Here is an 18,535-nt window from a genome sequence, read left to right as displayed (position 1 = left end):
CAGCCAGGGACCTGGGCTAAGTTTAAAAAAATAAAAAATGTCTAAGGCGTGGGGCCCTCTTAGGTGTGGGGCCCGATTCCTGGGAATTGGGCCAATCGGCCTAAAGCCGGCCCTGCCCCTGTGCACCCCCCTCTCCTTGCGCCCCCCCAGCTCACCTCCACCTCCTCGCCTGGGGGGACTTTTAGGCGCCTCCAACCACTAGGCGCCCTAGGCGGCTGCCTAGTTTGCCTAACTGGTTGCCCCGGCCCTGGCGCCGGAGTTGCGGTAGGTGTCCGCTCTAGACTAGCACCGCTTCCCCCTCCGCGCTCTTCCCCAGCGCAGATGCTGGCCCCGAAGCGCTGCGCAGCGGCCGGAGCTGTAACCGAGCTGGAGCCAGCCCGCCCGCTGCAGACACAGCTGAGCCTCAGTGTCCCAGGGAAGCGGCACCTTCTCCATCCGCAGCATCCTCCGGTCCAGCCTGGAGACCTTTCCGGGGCGGCTCTGGCCAGATGCAGGTTCCTGAGCGCAGCCCAGGGCCAGCTGGGGGCGAACTGGAACAGCCTCTGTCATGCAGGCGATGAGCTGGTCCCGGGGAGGGGGGCTGTGTCCAGCGCGGGGCTCTCGGTGCAGGGGGTGGACGAGGCTGAGCGGGTCCCTCACACGCGTGTATATCGAACAGCCCCGACTATCGGGCTGGAGCCCACTCGCGTGGGGGGGTCTCTGGAGGGCGGGGCTCCCTCCCCTGCCGGCCGTCGCTGCAGTTCCCGGCGCGGCCGGCAGGGGGCGCCGCCGCCCTCGCTCCCCACCTCGCAGCTGCGCGGTTCGGTGCCGCCGCCTCCCGCCCGAGCCGGATCCAGGCCGCTCGCAGCGTCCCGGGGACTCGGGCGGCGCCGGGCGATGAAATGTCAACGTCAACCCTGCAGGTAGCGGAGCGGGGCGGGGCCGGGCCGGGCCGGCTCCAGCGTCCCCCGCCCCCGCCCGGCCCCAGCTCCAGCCTCCCCCCCCCCAGCCCCGGCCTGGCTCCAGCGTCCCCCCCCCCCCCCCGGCCCCAGCTCCAGCGTCCCCTCCCCCCGCCCGGCCTGGCTCCAGCGTCCCCCCCCGGCCCCCGCCCGGCTTGTCCCCAACCTCCCCCTCCCCCTCCCCCAGCTCCAGCGTCCCCCGCCCGGCGCCGGTTCCAGGCCGGGCCTTGCGGGCCTCAGGCCGCCCCTGCGCCGGGCCAGGCCGGAGCGCTCCCCGCGGGTGCCAGTTTGGCCGGAGCGGAGGGTCCCTCCGGCCCCGGCTCCGGGCCCAGTGCCCGGCTGGGGGCCGCCGCGGGCTCCTGTCCCCGGGGCCGCACCGTCGGGGGCTCCTGTCCCCGGGAACGGGGCCTGGGCCGGGCCAGGCACGGGCCGTGTCGGGGGACCTGGTCCAGGTCTCACTCGCGGCAGCAGGTTTCGGGGTGAGACTGTCCAGGCGCCACCTGCGCTGGGACCCGCAGCCTCCACCAGCGAGGGGGGCGCAGGTTAGCGCAGCGCCCTGGCGAGCCGGGGCTTCTCCCCCTGGCCCCAGCCCCTGGCCCCCCGGGGTGACTGGTGCTAAGCCAGCTCTGCGCCCAGGGTTTGCATCCTGTGCAAGTTGGGCTGCTGCTTTCTTTCTTCCCTACCAAAACACTTGGACCAGTGCCACCCCTCTGGTGAGGTGGAGGTGCCTGTTACCGTATCCTGGCTGTACTGGGATAAATACGTTTATACCAGGGTAACTGTCCACATTAGGGAGCTGTCCTGCTTTCTCTAAACAGGTGCTACAACTTCTGTATGTAGACAGGGCTTTCCCTGCAAGGCCCACGGGTGCATCTGTTTCTCCTTCCCTTGCCCTGTGCTGGTGGCATTGGTTAAAGGTCCCAGTGGCACAGGAGCTGTCTGCTTGTGCTGCCCCGACCTGGCAAATGGAGATGGGTTCTCGGCTTGGTTTTTGCTCTCTGGAATCAATGGCTTTGTCCAGCCGAGAAGGAGCCACTTGTGAGTTTTGTCTGTTGTGTGTGAGCAGAAGGTTCATATGAGAAAGAGGAGATGACTGTAGACACAAGGAGCTTGTGGTGCAGCTGCTACTTCTCAGAGGTGTCCAAAAAGCCGTTACCTCTGTGGGAAGCATTAGCTCTTTACTCTTCCATTGACATTGCCGGGGCAGCTGTGTCACTGGAGCTGCATTCTCTCCTTGCAGAAAGCTATTGACCTGGTAACAAAAGCGACTGAGGAGGATAAGGCCAAGAACTATGAGGAGGCGCTGCGGCTGTACCAGCATGCAGTGGAGTACTTCCTACATGCCATCAAATGTGAGTCTGGCTTCTGTCTCCTAGCCAGCCTGTGCCAGGTCTTTCCCTCGCTGTTCCTCTTAGGATACTTCTTCCCTTTTAACCCTGCTGGGAGTCAGGCCGGCCCAGAACAGCACATCTCCAAAGAGATCAGCCTGCACCTGTTGCAGAGCCGGGTGGCCTGCTGAGAGTTCCCATGAGTGCATGCGTTCTCTGGGGAATGAGCTGAGTGTAGAGCTGGGCTCAGAAACCCTTGTGGGATTATCCAAAGGGGGGTGGGGCTTCCCCGGCTGTGGGTTTGTGCTGCGTCTGTCTCTAGGGGCAGCTTCTCCTGGGGGACTCTCTGCAGCTGCCCACCCGGTGGGAGCTGGTGAAGGGGGACATTGGTGTCTCATGGCCCCAGAGAGGGCTCTTCTCCCCATTGCTGGCCCTAAAAGGGAGGGTGCTGTAGGGCTCTCCTCACTCCATGCCCGTGGCGAGCTGCTTACTGTGTCTCGGGTGCCCTGACAGATGAGGCTCACAGTGACAAGGCGAAGGAGAGCATCCGGGCGAAGTGCATGCAGTACCTGGACCGGGCGGAGAAGCTGAAGGATTATCTACGCAACAAAGACAAACAAAGCAAGAAGCCTGTCAAAGAGTCTCCAAATGACAGCAAGGGGTACGTGTGCAGTCTCCATTGCAACCCCTAAACATGCTTATGCCTGTAACGATGGGAGAGGCCAGCTGCAGGCCCTGGTTGCCCCCTCTTCTCCTGAGGGAGACTCCGGCAGTGGGTTTCAAACCAGCACTTCTCCCTCTCTGCACTGTGTAGTTTTGAGTGCGCGTTGGGGTCTCCTGTTGGGGCTGGCAAGAGCCAGCACTGCGAGGCTTCGACCCTTTTGGCACGGCCAGGCCAGATCCTCGCTTCCCCCCGTTAGCAGGACCTGGGACTTGGCTGGCCTCGCCATGACACTGCGTCCTCTCCACAGGAGCGACAGTGACAGCGAGGGCGAGAATCCGGAGAAGAAGAAGCTGCAGGAGCAGTTGATGGGTAAGAGGTGGGGGCTGGGAGCACGGCATTGCCTTGCAAGGTCGAGTTCCTGACTTGGGAAGCGTCTGGTGCATGCTGCTTGGTGCAGGGTTGGTGGGACTATATATGAGCCACTCCTGGAGCAGGATGAGGGGCTGCAGGGCCGCCTCCTCTCTAACTCTGTGACTGCTGGGCAGCTCTGGAGACTCCTCGTGAGCCCTAGCGAAAAGGAGACATCCCTCATGTGTGATGACAGCCTGGCCCGGGTGGGTGGAGTTTGACAGCTGGTGCAGTGGCTGGAGGGAGGCTCAGGTGAGCCCCAAGTGCTGTTGTCTCTTGTCCCGCTAGAGAGAGCTGCATTCCTCTCGCAGGTGCCATTGTGATGGAGAAGCCCAACGTGCGGTGGAACGATGTGGCTGGCCTGGAGGGTGCCAAGGAGGCTCTGAAAGAGGCTGTGATTTTACCCATTAAATTCCCACACTTATTCACAGGTGAGGGTTGCTCTGGTAGCTCTGGGGTGAGGCTAGGGCAGAGTGGATTGGCTGCTGCTGCTCCGTCCGAGATGGACTGTGGCCATTGTGGTGCCGATTCCAGGTGGAGACCACGTCCTGGGATCTGAGTACTGAGCAGAGCCCAGAAACTTCCTTGGCCAACAGCCCTAGCAGACCCCTGAGCAGCGAGGTGCATGGGAACTGGCCAGTCCCCCCCAGCACGGCAGGAGAGTGCTGCAGGGGGCTGGGGCAGAGGCCTGGCCAACTGGAGTGGGTACCTAATTCCCTCCATTCAAAGCCAGGTCCGCTCTTGCTCAGTGCCTGCTGTATTCCAGAAAGCCTTTAACAAGGTCCCTCACCAAAGGCTCTTTGTAAATTAAGCTGTCATGAGATAAAAGGGAAGGTCCTTTCATGGACTGAGAACTGGTTAAAAGACAGGGAACAAAGGGTAGGAATTAATGGTAAATTTTCAGAATGGAGAGGGGTAACTAGTGGTATCCCCGAGTCCTGAGACCAATTCTATTCAACTTATTCATAAATGATCTGGAGAAAGGGGTAAACAGTGAGGTGGCAAAGTTTGCAGATGATACTAAACTGTTCTAGATAGTTAAGACCAAAGCAGACTGTGAAAAACTTCAAAAAGATCTCACAAAACTCAGTGATTGGGCAACAAAATGGCAAATGAAATTTAATGTGGATAAATGTAAAGTAATGCACATTGGGGAAAAATAACCCCAACTATACATACAATATGATGGGGGCTAATTTAGCTACAGCTAATCAGGAAAAAGATTTTGGAGTCATCGTGGACAGTTCTGTGAAGATGTCCACGCAGTGTGCAGCTGTGGTCAAAAAAGCAAACAGGATGTTAGGAATCATTACAAGGGGATAGAGAATAAGAAGGAGAATATATTATTGCCCTTATATAAATTGATGGTACGCCCACATCTCTCATACTGCATCCAGATGTGGTCTCCTCATCTCAAAAAAGATATACTGGCACTATAAAAGATTCAGAAAAGGGCAACTAAAATTATTAGGGGTTTATGAGGAGAGATTTAAGAGGCTAGGATTTTCAGGTTGGAAAAGAGGAGACTAAGGGGGGATATGATAGAGGTCTATAAAATCATGAGTGATGTGGAGAAAGTGGATAAGGAAAAGTTACTTACTTGTTCCCATAATAGAAGAACTAGGGGTCACCAAATGAAATTAATGGGCAGCAGGTTTAAAACAGAAGGAAGTTCTTCTTCACACTGCGCACAGTCAACCTGTGGAACTCCTTACCTGAGGAGGTTGTGAAAGCTAGGACTATTACAGGGTTTAAAAGAGAACTGGATAAATTCATTAATGGCTCTTAGCCAGGCTGGGTAAGGAGTGGTGTTTGTCAGAGGGTGGAGATGGACAGCAGGAGAGAGATCACTTGATCATTGCCTGTTAGGTTCACTCCATGTGGGCACCTGGCATTGGCCAGTCAGAGGACAGGATACTGGGCTCGATGGACTTTTGGTCTGGCCCAGTATGGCCATTCTTGTGTTCTTAGGTAAGCGCACCCCTTGGCGTGGGATTCTGCTCTTTGGGCCCCCTGGCACAGGGAAGTCGTACCTGGCCAAGGCTGTGGCAACTGAGGCCAACAACTCCACATTCTTCTCCGTGTCATCCTCGGATCTGATGTCAAAGTGGCTGGGAGAGAGCGAGAAGTAAGTTAGCAGCTGGACTGCACTGCTCAGCACCAGGGCCGAGGAGAGCGCAGTGTGGCTGCTGCACTCCTCACAGGCACTAGCGTGTCTCCCGAGGAAGGTGACTCCAGAGGCAGTGGGGTAAATGAGAACAAGCTAAGCGGTGGGGGAGCTCCCTGCCTGCAGCCCGAGGGTGCTGCTCCTCGCTCCCCCACTCAGGGGGCATGTGTGGGTTGCAGGGTCAGGGCTGGAGGGGAGGCTGCCTGTCTGTTAGCGCTGACCCTGTGTCTTTCTGCCCCAGGCTAGTGAAGAATCTCTTTGAGCTGGCAAGGCAGCACAAACCTTCCATCATCTTCATCGACGAGGTGGACTCTCTGTGTAGCTCCCGCAATGAGAACGAGAGCGAGGCTGGCCGCAGGATCAAGACAGAGTTCCTGGTGCAGATGCAGGGTGGGTGGGGCCTTGGCTCGCAGTGTGTGAGCTCCGGCCCCCCAGAGCTCACCCCTCCCGCAGCTGGCTCAGATGATTCTGGATCAGCCCTGGGGCAGGCGGGTGGAGAACGAGGGGCTGCTCTCGTCTTCAGCCTGCTCGTTCCCTTTGCTGAGGGCAGCCTTGAAGGGTGCTTGGGGTACTTGGGTGAAGGATCTGTCTTGGATTGGCAGCTGGCTGACTAGCCAGTACTGAGCCTGGGCCTGGTGCCATTGTAAACCCGGAAGTGGTCCTGGCGCCCACTCTCTCCCATAGCCCCACTCCCACTTTGCCTCTTCCTCCTGAGGCCCCATCTGCTGCCCTCTGCCCCCTCCGCCCTGTGGGAGTGGTGGGTGGGGCCTTGGGGGACAGGGCAGAGCGTGGGATTGGGGCCATGGTCCAGGCTCTGGGGCCCACAGGTTAATCCAGCCCTGTGCACTTCCGGGCCCCTCCGAGGAGGCAGTCCTGCTCCTTGATCACTGTTTCTTCTTCCCGGTAGGTGTTGGTAATAACAACGACGGGACCCTCGTCCTCGGTGCCACAAATATCCCCTGGGTCTTAGACTCGGCCATTAGGAGAAGGTGAGTGGGAGCTATTGGAAACCAGCTGCCAGAGCTGCTCTCCTCTGCCTGGCTAAGGGCAGCCACATTGAATGTGCCAGGAGCCACTGCCCCTCCCCTTAGGGAGTGGCCCAGAGAACACAGAGTGGTCTGCCCCAGGGCAGGCTTAGGTCTGTCACCAACATTACTGAGCGATCCCCAGCCCCACTCAACAGCCCAACACCTCCCTCCCTCCTCCAGCCGGCAGCTCTTGCTGGAACCCGTCAGTGCTGCAGTGATCTGCACGGCACACTGCTTGCCAGACCCGCCTGGCAGAACGTGGGCAGCTGCTCACCTGCTCTACCCACTGTCGGTGCCTAGGTTTGAGAAGCGCATCTACATCCCGTTGCCGGAGGAGGCGGCCCGAGCCCAGATGTTCAGGCTGCACCTGGGGAACACACCACGCACCTTGACAGAGGCCAACATCCACGAGCTGGCTAGGAAGACGGACGGCTACTCGGGAGCCGACATCAGCGTCATTGTGCGTGACGCCCTCATGCAGCCTGTCCGCAAAGTGCAGTCGGCCACACACTTCAAGAAGGTGAGAGCAGGTGTGCGGGACCTGCTGCTCCCCAGGGACTGCGGCATCCGAGTCTGGGGTGGCTGCTCTGCAAGGGAGGGGGGCTCGATGGCCACCTGGGTGTGCCAGGTGCCCTTACCCCTCATGGTGGGATCCTTCCTGAGTCCCCCAGGCCAGCCCCAGAGGGCCCATGTCAGAGAGGCCCCTGTGGGTGATTGGAGAGCCAGCCCTGGCATCCGCCCTCTCAATGCACTTCCTCTCTCGCATGTGGCAGGTGCGAGGCCCGTCTCGAACCAATCCCAGCATAACCGTAGATGACCTCCTGACCCCATGCTCGCCGGGGGACCCTGGAGCCATCGAGATGACTTGGATGGAGGTGCCTAGTGACAAGCTGCTGGAGCCAGTGATCTGCATGGTAAGTAATTCATTAGGGACAGACGCTGTGCCGGAGGGTGGCTGGGATGAGAGTGATTATCACTTGGCCAGTGACACAAGTCAGTGTGCAACACTCCTGATGCCAGCAGAGCCCCTGCTGGTGTGGACAGCCTCGCTCTGCCCTCCCACTGGGGCTGGGCAAAGAGGTGCTATCCCAGTCAAAGCCACTGTCCCAGCATAGCTGGATGTTCCCGGTGAAATCCTCAGCGTAACAGATTTACCTTGTCATCATTAGGCTTCAGAATTAACCACTGTAGCTGAACGGGTCAGTGGGCATCCCTGAGCGATTGCTTGTTCCTTCTGCCTGCGGCTTCCCTGCAGCTGTCCCGTCTGGAGTGCTTGGCTCACAGCTCCGAGTGAGAGAGCCCTGGCCTTTCTGCCTGTGGCTTCACTGCAGCTGTCCCGTCTGGAGTGCTTGGCTCACAGCTCCGAGTGTGAGAGCCCCTGGCCTCTCTCCCTGACAGTTCTATTGTGCTGAGAGCTGAGGCAGCGGAGTGGCCAGGGCAGCAGTGTCGTGTGCAGGGCAGGGGAACCCACAGAGCAGACGTGGGCTCCTCGGGATTAATGCCTGCTGGAAGAGGAAAGCGTCCTTCTCTACCTGTGACCCCTGGCCCTCCCCGAGCACCTAGGGAGGTCAGTAAGCATGGCCATCCCAGGGGACAGGCTGGAGAATGGTGTGACCTCCACCTCTGGGTAGTGACCAGGAGCAGTGGCAAACCTGAGTCCCGGCTCCCAGGCCTCTGTTCCATGCACCTGCCCTGGGGGACCCTGTAGGGAGATGCCTGTTGTTCAGGGCAGAGAGGCGCTAGCTCCACTGCCTTTGCTAGGGCTGGGGTGTTTAGACGTGGGATTCTCCCCCACAACCAGAACTCGGGTAGGATTTCCGAGGGCATCAAGATAAAAGCAACACAGACTCTGATGTTGCACTTTGGCCTCAGCTGCCCTCTCCCCTTGTTCGCAGTCAGATATGCTGCGCTCGCTGGCCACCACCCGTCCCACCGTGAATGCAGAGGACCTCCTGAAGGTGAAGAAATTCACAGAAGACTTTGGACAGGAAGGTTAAAAGCTTCTGCTGTGGGCCGTGCGGGGGTGGCCGGGCAGGGCGGGGCGGGCAAGGCATGCCTTGGCAGTGGCAGCATGTATGCTTGCAAAGCCCTAGTGCTGGCAGGCAGACAGTGCCAGGCGGACACTAATGTTCAGCTCCTTACTAAAGCCACCTGTCTGTGGGCCCCCAGCTGGGAGTCACACAGCAGCACGACCCCTGCCAGCCTGGCAGGCCTGCAGAAAGAGCTGAGCACAGCCCAGGGGCCTGCCCTGCCTCCGCCGGGGGCCCCGACTCTCCTGCCCACCTTTTTTTTTTTTTAATTTTTTTAAATTAATGCTGCTTGTTTTGTCTTGTTTATATAAAAATAAAAACGATCCAAAAGCTTTGCCCACCAAAACGGGACTTTCCTGGGGTGGCCGAGCCCACGCAGCGATGCCCCAATCACACTGAGCACGGGGCCAGCCGGCAGGGCGTAACCCTTGTCCACCTGCTGCACACGCTGCGCAGGGAGGAGGCAGAGTGTGGAAGGACAAAGGCCTCTGGGCTAGGCCTCACGTGCCAGGCCCCCCAGACCCCCCTCACTGAAACGGCCCCACGCTGGAGCTGTGCTGTGAGGTGCTAGCCTGTCACTGCCAGCAGGAAACAGATCTGGATGCATGGCTACGGCGAGGTTCTGCAGCACATGGGTGGTGCCTTGTCTCCAGCTAGGCCCTGCCCCTGCTGTAGCCACTGTCTGCAGTGCTGCTGACACAGGGAGCAAGGAGTCCAAAGGAGTCCTCCCCAGCTGGCTGCTTTTCCGTAGCTGTGGGACCTCTCCAGCCTGCTCCACGGCCCCTCTGTGAGCCAGGCTCTTTGCTTTCCCGGGTGCTGCAACCCTCCATCCCATCAATTCCCGGATCACCATATGCTAAGGCTTCATTCCTGCTGCAAGCTGGGTCCCAGGCCCTGCCGCAGAGCTCAGGGCTACACAGCTTCACCCTCCCTCCGCTGGCATTAGAGGATTGACGGTGTGGACGTGGGGCGAGAGGGGCTGAATAACAGTCAAGGGGAGGGGAAGATCTGAGGGCTATGTCCTCCAAAGGGGGAGTGACAATCTGCAGCCCCTTGGCTCCTGTACTTCCCTGTCCTGTGCCTGATTCCCCTCTCCTAGGAGTAGCCAAGTGCCAAGCCCCAGCACTGGAGCTGAGGAGCTTTGTGCAGGCGTTAGCCTAATGAGCTACTCCCACCCCCTGGCTGCTGTTGGGCCAAACTCAATAGCAACCCCTCGGCCGTCTCAGCTACCACTGCAGTGACCAGCTGCTGCTCCCGGGATCTCCCCACCTGCGCTTGCTGCGTGTGGTAGCCAGATGGGCCTGCGGGGGACGAGTGGCAGAATAGCCAGCAGTGCTGGCAGTAACGGTGGTGGCTGTGCTCCAGAGCTCATGGGGGCAGTTCTCTCTGTGCTGTTTGTGGGCAGGATCCCAGAGTGCCCCCTTCCCCACCCAGGGCCTGGCAGATCACTTGGCTGGAGCACAAAAGCTTGTGTCCTCACAAAGTGCTCAGAGCTGCAGCCAGCTCCTTGGAGTGTGAGACTCCCGGTCTGTGCTTCCAGAGGGCCAGGTGAGGCTGCCCAGGGCCGGGGTAACCCCATCTGTGGGAAGCTGGGCCCAGGCTTGAGAGGCTGAGTGAGGAGTGCTGCAGAGTGGTCAGAGCACAGGGCTGGGCGCCAGGAACTCCTGAGTGGTAGACTGAGCACTGGAGCTGCGTAAAACGGGGACAATGCAGGGCTAGGGGAATGAGACTCCTGGTGCAGGGATTCTCAAATGGGGGGTCGGGAGGTTATTACCTGGGGGGTCGCAAGCTGTCAGCCTCCACCCCAACCCCCACTTTGCCTCCAGCATTTCTAATGGTGTTAAATATAAATTAAAACACTTTTTTTTATAAGGGAGGGTTGGCTTGCACTCAGAGCTTTGCTGTGTGGAAGGGGTCACCAGTACAAAAGTTTGAGAATCACTGTCCTAGAGCCTGAGGTGCCAGTGGGGGGGAGAAAAGCAGCAATTGCTCTTCCTCCCCCCCCCGCCGGGCCAGTTTGACTGTCAACCCCTCTTGGATGCTTGTAGCCAGCCTGGAGGTGGGTGATGTGCCTGGCACAAGCCGCCTGCATCGGCCTGAGGCTCCCAGTGCTTAACTAAGGTCCTACCTCCATCTCCCCCATCCTACCCCCACTGCTGCCTAGTCAGGTTGCAGTATCACAGCTGGGGGCTCAGCTCAGAACCCAGCCAGGCAGGTTGCTGCGGGGCAGGGAGGGTGGATCGGCTGGCCCAGCTGCCTACAGGAGAGGTGCTGGGGGGTGGTGTGTGTGTGCAGATTGGGCAGGAAAAGTGTCCAATGCAGGGCTGCTGAGTGGCTGGGCAGAGGGGCTAGCCCAGCGGGAGATCATGGCTGGAGTTTACCCATAGGCTACTTGTAACCTGAATGTTTTTCTTTTAGCTCCATGACCCTCATCTCACGCCCTTTTAGGTGAATTTAATTCCCAACCCATCCACGCTGCTCACTGCGCCCAGGGCTGCCCACTGGCCTCCTTAGGGAAACAGCTCACCCCTGAAGGCTGGATTTACATGGGAGCTCAGCGCTCCAGGGGCTGTTTCAATGTGTGCAGCTCTTGGGCAGCGGCTGTAGCGAAATCCCTGCAGCAGCGGCGGCTCTTGGGAAGAGCTCCACTTTTTGCTCCGCTCTGCACTACGATGGCCTGTTCACAGCATCCGTGGGTTTCATGCAGTCGCTGCCTGGCTTCTCAGTAGGGAAGAGAACTCCTGCTAGAAGGCCTTGCAGTCAGAGAGCTCCTGCCCAGGGAGACTGCTCTCTGCTAGGCAGAGTCTGCCACGCGTAGGGGAGCTGCCCGTCAGGCTTCTCTTGCAGATTGGCTGTGGCGCCCTGGAGGGAACCGAGCAGCCACAAGTAGTGGGATGAGCCCAGCCCATGAGCAGGAAGTGGCCTGCCCTTTTCCAGCTTGCAGGGGAGAGTGGGAGGCAGTAGCAGGCTGCCGGGGCGGGGGAGGAACCCAGGCTGGAATTGTGAAAGACTTTCTCTGTATTTGCTGTAATAAAGCTGAATGAGTTTCCCTGGCCTGTGGCTCAGCAAGTGTGTTTGGTCCCTGCTACAGAGGCCTGGTGCTGTGGGTAGCAACGAGCTGGGGGCGCCAGCACCAGCACTAGCGTGGTACCCCTCAGCTACCTCTCCCAGCAGGAGGTGACTGTTCCTGCTGACAGGAGGGAGGGCTACATCCATTCACCTTAAGGCCTCGGTGTCACATGGCGTATTGACAGAAGGGAAGACAAGTTACTCTCAGCTTGGTCCCTGTGGGTGCACATCATAAAACTACCCCTCCAAGTGCTGGGCTAAATTGAATCAGCATGGCAGGACTCCCCCATGCAGCCAGGGGCCAGCCCTAGGCAGGGGCTGCTAGGAAAGCACAGGAGATGCACCTGTCTGCCTGCTCTCACTCCCAGCAGGGGGGTTAGCCATAGCCTCAGAGGGAAAGGGAGGGTGGGCCCCCACCTGGCCACAGGCCCTCAGAACTCTCAGACTGCAGCTGAGCTGTGGAACACATTTATTTCCCTTGCTGTCGGTGGGAGAGCTACCACCTGCTGCCAGAGGCTCCCAGCGCAGCCATCGTGCCCTTGGTCAGAGTGGCGGGCACACCCTAACCTAAGCCAGTCACTCCAGCTGTCCATGATGCAGCACGTGAGGGGCTCAGTCATTCAGCTCCATCCAGCGCGTATTCACAAAGGTCCGGCTCTCCATTTTGTCGATGTACAGGATGCCTTGCAGGTGGTCCATCTCATGCTGGAGGATACGGGCTGCCCACCCGCTTGCCTGCCAAGAAACGGCATCTCCTGCCTCATTCAGGCCTGCAGAAGCAAACATGGCCCAGGTGAGAAGCTGAGCATCAGGCCCCCACACTTCCAATACAGCTGTCACCAATCACCCTCTGGCTAAGCACAGCATGTATAGCACCAGCAGGGCCAGCTGCCTTACCCTGCCTAGGAGCTGCTCACATGCATGGGGGGCGTGTTTGAGCCCTGCCTAACGGTAGGGTGGTGTCCCCCACACCAGCATGAATTCCTGCCACTTGCACAGCTTACCAGGATCAAAGACCTCAGTCTATCCCGAGCTATGGGATTCAGAGATATGGGGCTCCTGCCAGACTATGGGGGATGTAGTCGATGTGCCAGAATGCCAAGCCAGGCCACTCAATGCCAGCACACTGTCTGTGGCCAGCGTGAACATACGTGGCTGAACATAGATCAGGGCTTCCCAGAAATAGGAATTGTTGCCACAGGGCTGGTGTGCATGGGTGACTGGGCGGGGAGGGGAGGGGACAGGCCTGGCTGGGGGGAGGGAAACGGGGTGTGTGTGGGGGAGGGGGAGGCCTGAGGCAGGCGATGCGTGGCACAGACCAGGTGATGGGGGGGGGGAGCCGAGGGGGCTGGGACACGCAGGAAGAGGAGCAGCAGCCAGTGCGGAGGGCTGGAGGCAGTAGCAAGCCAGGCCTGGCACTGGGCGAGGGGGTGCTACGAGCCAGGCCCGTTGCAGTGCTACGAGACAGGCCCGTTGCAGTGCTACGAGACAGGCCCGCTGCAAGGAAGTTTCGTGCCCTAGGCAAAACTCCTCCTTGTGCCCTCCCCCATCCCTGAGCCCCCGCCCTGAGGGGTCTCCCCTTGCAGCCCCTCTCCCCCAGCTCATTCCTGCTCCGCCTCCACCTCCACGTTTTGCGGTGCCAATCAGCTTAGGTGCCACAAGCCTGGGAGGCCGGCGAAGCGAAGCAGCCACGGTGTGCGGCGAACAGGGGGAGCAGGCGTGAGCTGGGGGCGGAGCTGCCCTGGGTGCCCCCTTTACTTGCTGCAGGCGGCCCTCGGTGCGCTCCCCTGCCCCAGCTCCCTCCGCCTAAATGCTGGCGGCGATAGGAGCGGCCGAAGATCTGGTCGCTGCCGAAGAAAATGCCGCCCCCCCTCCCCATCCTAGCTGCACCGGCCCTGGTGACGGGGGGGGGAGGCTGGCTTTGGGCACGGAGGCCCGGGGCTGCCCCGCCTACCTGACACCTGCACCGCCTGGAACCGGGGCACACAGGCGGCAAAGCCCGCGATGCTCTCGCAGCCCTCGGGGAAGGAGACCAGGCGGGAGTCCAGCACCCGCATGGCCGGGTTTACGAACACTTTGAGCGGGAACGGGGCCATCTGCCTGGCCTCCCGCAGGCTCGGGCTGGTCGCCAGGTGCAGCCGCTCGGGGAGCTCGGCCACGAAGAGCTGCAGGGGCACCCCGAGCTGGGGCGCGCTCAGCCCCACGCACGGCAGCCGCCGCATCACCCGCACCAGCGTCCGGATCAGGCGCTGCACGTCGGCGCTGGCGATGAGCGCGGGGTCCACGGCGGCAGCCGCCGCCCGCAGCACGGGGTGTCCCGCCTGGCACACGCGCGCCTGGGGCGGCGGCCGCAGCAGCGCGCGGCGCAGGGCCCGCCAGGGGGAGCGCGGCGCGGCGGGCGCCGAGCAGCTCGGGCGGGCTCCGGCCCAGGCCGGGCCCCAGCGGCTCCGCACGCGCGCGAAGGGCGGCCTGGCCCCGCACGCGGCCATGGGCACGAGGGGCTCCGCGCTCCCGCGTCACTGAGCCGAACCGGAAGTAGCGGTGCGTGCCGGGAGTTGTAGTCTCCTAAGGGACCAGGGGAGAGCGCAGCCCCTGGCGGCGGAGGGCGGGGTCACCGGCTCCAAGCCAAGGGCGCGGGGAGGGATTAGAGGGGTTTGCAGGGGTTTGCAAGCACTCCGGGAGGGGGGGGGTCCAGCCTGGGGGCTGCAGCGCTCCCCCACTTGGGGCACTGCGGCAGACAAGGGGAGCTGCAGGGCACCCCACTGTGGAGAGCAAGAGCAGCCCCCTGCCATGGTCTCAGGGGGCTGCAAGAAGATCCATCCAGGCCCCTGCCCCCCACGGTGGGGAAATGGGGTGTCACATCCCTTGACACAACGGCAGGTCGGGGATAGATCTGCTCCATAGACCAGAGGCTGCTGGGTGGCCTCTCCCCACCTCACATGTCACCCATGGCACTACACTTTCCGAAGGAGGGGAGGGGCATGCCCCAGGCCCCACATTCATGCTTCTCACCCTCCAGTTGCCCCAGCCCTGCTCCAAGCCCTCAGCTAGCATCCCTCCACCACCCTCTGCTTGAACCCACCCCCCAGCAGCACAGGGGGCACAAGCCTTCCCACCTGGACTAAGCCCCAAGCTGAAGGTTCCAGAAATCCCGTTCTCCATTCACGCAGAGAGCACGTGAAAAGAAAAAACAAAAACCCAAAGGCACCTGAGAGCCTTCCAAGCGCCAGCTCCAGCTTGTACCCCACTCAGCCATGCCCTGAAATAGGCCTGTACACCACTGCACCTCCTTCCCCGCAGTGCAAAATACACTGATTTTTCTCTCTGGCCGTTGCCTCTTGAGCTACCCCACGTTTGAGCCTAAAGCTCAGAGGGGGTAAAAGCAGGAGCTGAGCATCTGTGAATATCTTCAACAGCTGAGGCCTTGTCAGGCTGCGGAGGGAAATGACAGCCCATAGCAGCTGCTTGCAGCCAAGGCTGGAGGGGGAAGCAGGTACAGCACCGAACACACTAATGAGCTTTATGTACACAATGATCAGCCTTTCTCAGAGGTATGTACATCATTGAACCTGCTCTCCATATCAGAAAGCATTGACTCTCTTTCTACTACAGGCTGTAGAGAGCCTGGGTCCAGCCTCCTTCCACCCAGGCCCGGCCCAGGAGACCTGCAGGGGCCCTTGCCCACACTCGACGGTTACAGTGAAGACAAGGAAGTAGTTACAGCTGATGCAGCCTGTAACCCTCTGTACAGTTCCCATCAGCAGACACAGCCAGTGCTGCTGCTCATCTCCATCCACACCCCACACGTAGTGCCATTGTTCAATACCAGTGCTGCTACGTGCAAGACTGAGTATATGCACACAGAATCACTCAGAATATGCACACAGCACGGTGGGCAAGCTGGGGCAGTCCCCTCCCTCTGTCAGGTTGTGGCTACTGGGACATCAGACTGCAGAACAGCCATTGTGTTCACGCTGCTCTCCTCTCCAGCCACCCGAGGCAGCTGCACACTAGGCTCTACTCCCTGTTCTGGCCCTGGAATTTCTGGTGCAGGTGCCAGGTTCTCCTGGGCCAGTTCCTTCTCATCTGGAGTGAACATGGCCTCTCTCTTTGGCAGGACGAAGGCGAGTGGCTCCTTGATCACATTCACGTCCACACAGCCAAGGCTGCCATACTTGTGCAGCTGAGTGGGAGGAACACCTGGCCAAGAGAGCAGAGAGTTAACTCACCCAGAGCCCACCTGGAAAGGGACATGGAGACAGTGACAACATCACACAGCGCAGGCAGGGATCCTTGTGGACTGTTGGACTTCACTGCGGGAGCTCTGAGCACTCCAGCCAACAGATGTCCCATGGGAACCAGAGCAGGGCAGTGAAGGAGTCCAAGACAAGGGTCTCTGGGACTCACCCTGCTCAGCAGATACGCCCTGGCTCTGCATGAGAGCAGGCACTTCCCTCATACTTCTCTGCTGAGGGAAGAAGGAATTCTTACCCAGGGTCTGTGCTATCTGGGCTGGGGGAAAGAGCACGTGGAGGCAACGGTTAAGATAGGGGAGCAGGTCTTCCACAAACACCGTACAGAACTGAGCAAAAAGCTCCTGCTCCCGGCTGCTGAAAGCCGCCTCCTCTGCCCGGTGAAAAGCCAAGATTGTTTGAGTCACCTGCAGGAAGGAGAGAGAGAGAGAGTGAGCGTGTAAGCACTTTCAGTTCCTCATCCTGCTACCTCCACCCTTGGCGGCAGCACCAAACAGCCCCACATTCCCCAAGCTGCTCAGAGTGCTGGGACTGGCCCTGGAGAGCAGCCACTGACACACCACCTTGCCCTACACAGTTCATCTTCTGATGCTGGACCCCGAGTCTGATTCAGTTGCCCAATTGTAGGGGAAATGCAGGGGAGGAGAAAGGGGCTCATTCAGCCAACAGGAAGTGGGTGCAGAAGGAAACAGCAAGCTCTATCCTTGGCATTCTGACAGCCGGGTACAAAATGCTGAAATAGAGAGAAACGGCCTTGCCCTGTCAGGTGCCTGCCTCACCTTGCCCAGGGCAACCTCCAGGGAAGTTGTTACATCCTGGGCAAGAGCCACAGGGCAGCAGAGACGCAAGTCATTGAAGGCAACCAGAATATTGTTCAGGAAGCAGGCAAGAGGTGGGAAGTCCAGCAGCACCATGGGAGGCTGCAGGGTTCCTGGCTGGGTGCTTGGCACTGCCACAGGGATGGTGCTGCCCAGGACAGCAGGAGCAGAGATCAGCGTGTAGGAGTTCATCTCATCTTGGAATTTGTCCACTGCTTCCTGAATCGCCTTCTTGAAAGTGCCAAATGCAACTTGCTGGAACACTGGGGCCAGCTGGCCCCGGAAATCAGCTCCCACCCTGCTAAAGGACAGGCCAAAGTACATGCACTGACCCAACAGTGAGTCCAAGCGGCTGCCCACCCCCCGCTGGAGGTCACTGTCCAGAACCTGCAGGAATTGTGAAACCTTCTGCAGCACCCAGCCATGGAAGATGGCACTCTCATTGACCACATGCTCGCCGGGAGGCAGCAACGGCTCCTCATCTGAGAAGATGGCGCGATACTGTGTGATGATGTCAAAGAGATGGACGCGGCAGGCCTCAATGGTCTTGGTGATGTGGAAATAGGGGTCGTCATCAGGGATAGAGGCCTGGATGGAGTGGAGCCAGGCGTCCCGGGCCTGCAGAAACTTGATGCGCAGTTCGGCCTCTGTGAAGACATCCATGCGCCGCAAGTAGCCAATGACACGCAGGCAAGCTGGCAGCTGGATATTAGTGCGCAGTTGCTGGATCAAGTGATTCAGCATCAGCTGTGAAGACTGATGCACTTCGTCCACAATACCCTAGAGGCAGGGAGAGAGAGACCTCATTTAGAAGACAGTCCTCCACAGCCTCAAGCTCCATGCCCCAAACATTACACCCCCAAACCACACTCCTCTCAGACCAAGACCCCACCCGCTGCATGGAGGCGAGTTGACCCAGCCAGCCACCATCTGAGGAGCTCATCCCATTCCCAGGGGCTGCAGCCCCCAGCATGGGCAGCACTGTTGGGACAAACCTGGATGACTGGGATGGAGGAGTGTTTCCTCTCCAGCCGGCGCACGTAAGCAGCGAGCTCCAGCGCCTCCTCGTAGTAGCTGTTACGGACGCAGGTGTCCATCAGCTGCGGGATCTCCAGGATCTCCAAGATCTCTGTGTGCCGGTTCAGGGTCAGGCTGTTCATGCGGCGGCTGGAGGCGATTTCCTCAGCGTCCCGCAAAAAGCTCCTGCCAGAGGGAAGGAAAACTCAGCCCCGCGCAAACCTCCACCAGGCCCCGCCCCTGCTCTCGGCCACCGGGCCCGCGGCCCCGCTCCCAGCCCCCGCCCCCTGCAACCCCTGGGCCCGCGGCCCCGCCCCCTGCAACCCCTGGGCCCGTGGCCCCGCCCCCAGCCCCACCCCCTGCAACCCCCGGGGCGCCCAGCCCCGCCCCCGGGCCCACCTGCAGCTCTCCTGGAAGCCGGGCAGCCGCCCCAGGAGCCGGGCCAGGCCGCGCTCGATGCCCCCGAAGCCGCGGCCCGTCTCGCTGGTGCACTCGGCCGAGCGGATGAAGATCTTGTAGTGGGCGAAGGCCAAGTGCCGCGTCTGGGCGGCGGCCAGCGCCCGCTCCTCGGCCAGGCGGCCCGGCTCGCGGCCCAGCGCCTCCAGCCCCAGCCCCGCCAGCTCCGCCAGGTACCCGGCCAGCTCCGGCCCCGGCGCCGACCCCGGCGCCCCGCGGAACAGCCAGGCCAGCAGGCTGGCCTCCTCCAGCGCCGCGCCGGCCGCCGCCATCTTGGGGAGAGCGCCACGGCACGCAGGACTCTATGGTGGGGGACACTCTACCCGCCTCTCGGCAACTCTACTGCTCTGGAGAGACTT

At 60.4% G+C, this 18,535-nt stretch overlaps 2 protein-coding genes across 4 annotated transcripts; one reads left to right on the top strand and one right to left on the bottom strand.

Annotated features, from left to right (window-relative positions):
• The first annotated feature begins 788 nt into the window (after nucleotides 1-788).
• VPS4A (vacuolar protein sorting 4 homolog A) lies at nucleotides 789-8,897 on the top strand. Of its 2 annotated transcripts, none has more exons than XM_050922300.1 (11): nucleotides 789-902; nucleotides 2,179-2,290; nucleotides 2,780-2,927; nucleotides 3,238-3,299; nucleotides 3,650-3,769; nucleotides 5,310-5,466; nucleotides 5,747-5,895; nucleotides 6,413-6,494; nucleotides 6,834-7,053; nucleotides 7,307-7,447; nucleotides 8,429-8,897. In XM_050922300.1, the coding sequence occupies exons 1-11, from the start codon at nucleotides 882-884 to the stop codon at nucleotides 8,528-8,530; spliced, it is 1,314 nt and encodes a 437-aa protein (XP_050778257.1). In that variant the 5' UTR covers nucleotides 789-881; the 3' UTR covers nucleotides 8,531-8,897. The 2 variants fall into 2 exon arrangements, with proteins under 2 accessions (XP_050778257.1, XP_050778258.1); XM_050922301.1 differs by having other exon boundaries at nucleotides 8,406-8,897.
• A 3,187-nt stretch (nucleotides 8,898-12,084) lies between these two features.
• Nucleotides 12,085-18,451, bottom strand: COG8 (component of oligomeric golgi complex 8). Of its 2 annotated transcripts, XM_050922284.1 has the most exons (6): nucleotides 18,120-18,451; nucleotides 17,699-17,906; nucleotides 16,665-17,483; nucleotides 16,124-16,292; nucleotides 15,642-15,832; nucleotides 12,085-12,391 (listed from the first exon to the last, which is right to left on the bottom strand). In XM_050922284.1, exons 1-6 carry the CDS (start codon nucleotides 18,446-18,448, stop codon nucleotides 12,245-12,247), a joined length of 1,863 nt encoding a protein of 620 aa, XP_050778241.1. In that variant the 5' UTR covers nucleotides 18,449-18,451; the 3' UTR covers nucleotides 12,085-12,244. The 2 variants fall into 2 exon arrangements, with proteins under 2 accessions (XP_050778241.1, XP_050778240.1); XM_050922283.1 differs by lacking the exon at nucleotides 12,085-12,391 and having other exon boundaries at nucleotides 15,500-15,832.
• Between the last annotated feature and the right edge of the window lie 84 nt (nucleotides 18,452-18,535).

The sequence above is a fragment of the Gopherus flavomarginatus genome, chromosome 14, assembly GCF_025201925.1.
Source record: "Gopherus flavomarginatus isolate rGopFla2 chromosome 14, rGopFla2.mat.asm, whole genome shotgun sequence".
NCBI lineage: Eukaryota > Metazoa > Chordata > Testudines > Testudinidae > Gopherus > Gopherus flavomarginatus.
The sequence above is the reverse complement of the archived record's forward strand: the minus strand, read 5'-3'. Positions and strand labels throughout refer to the sequence as shown.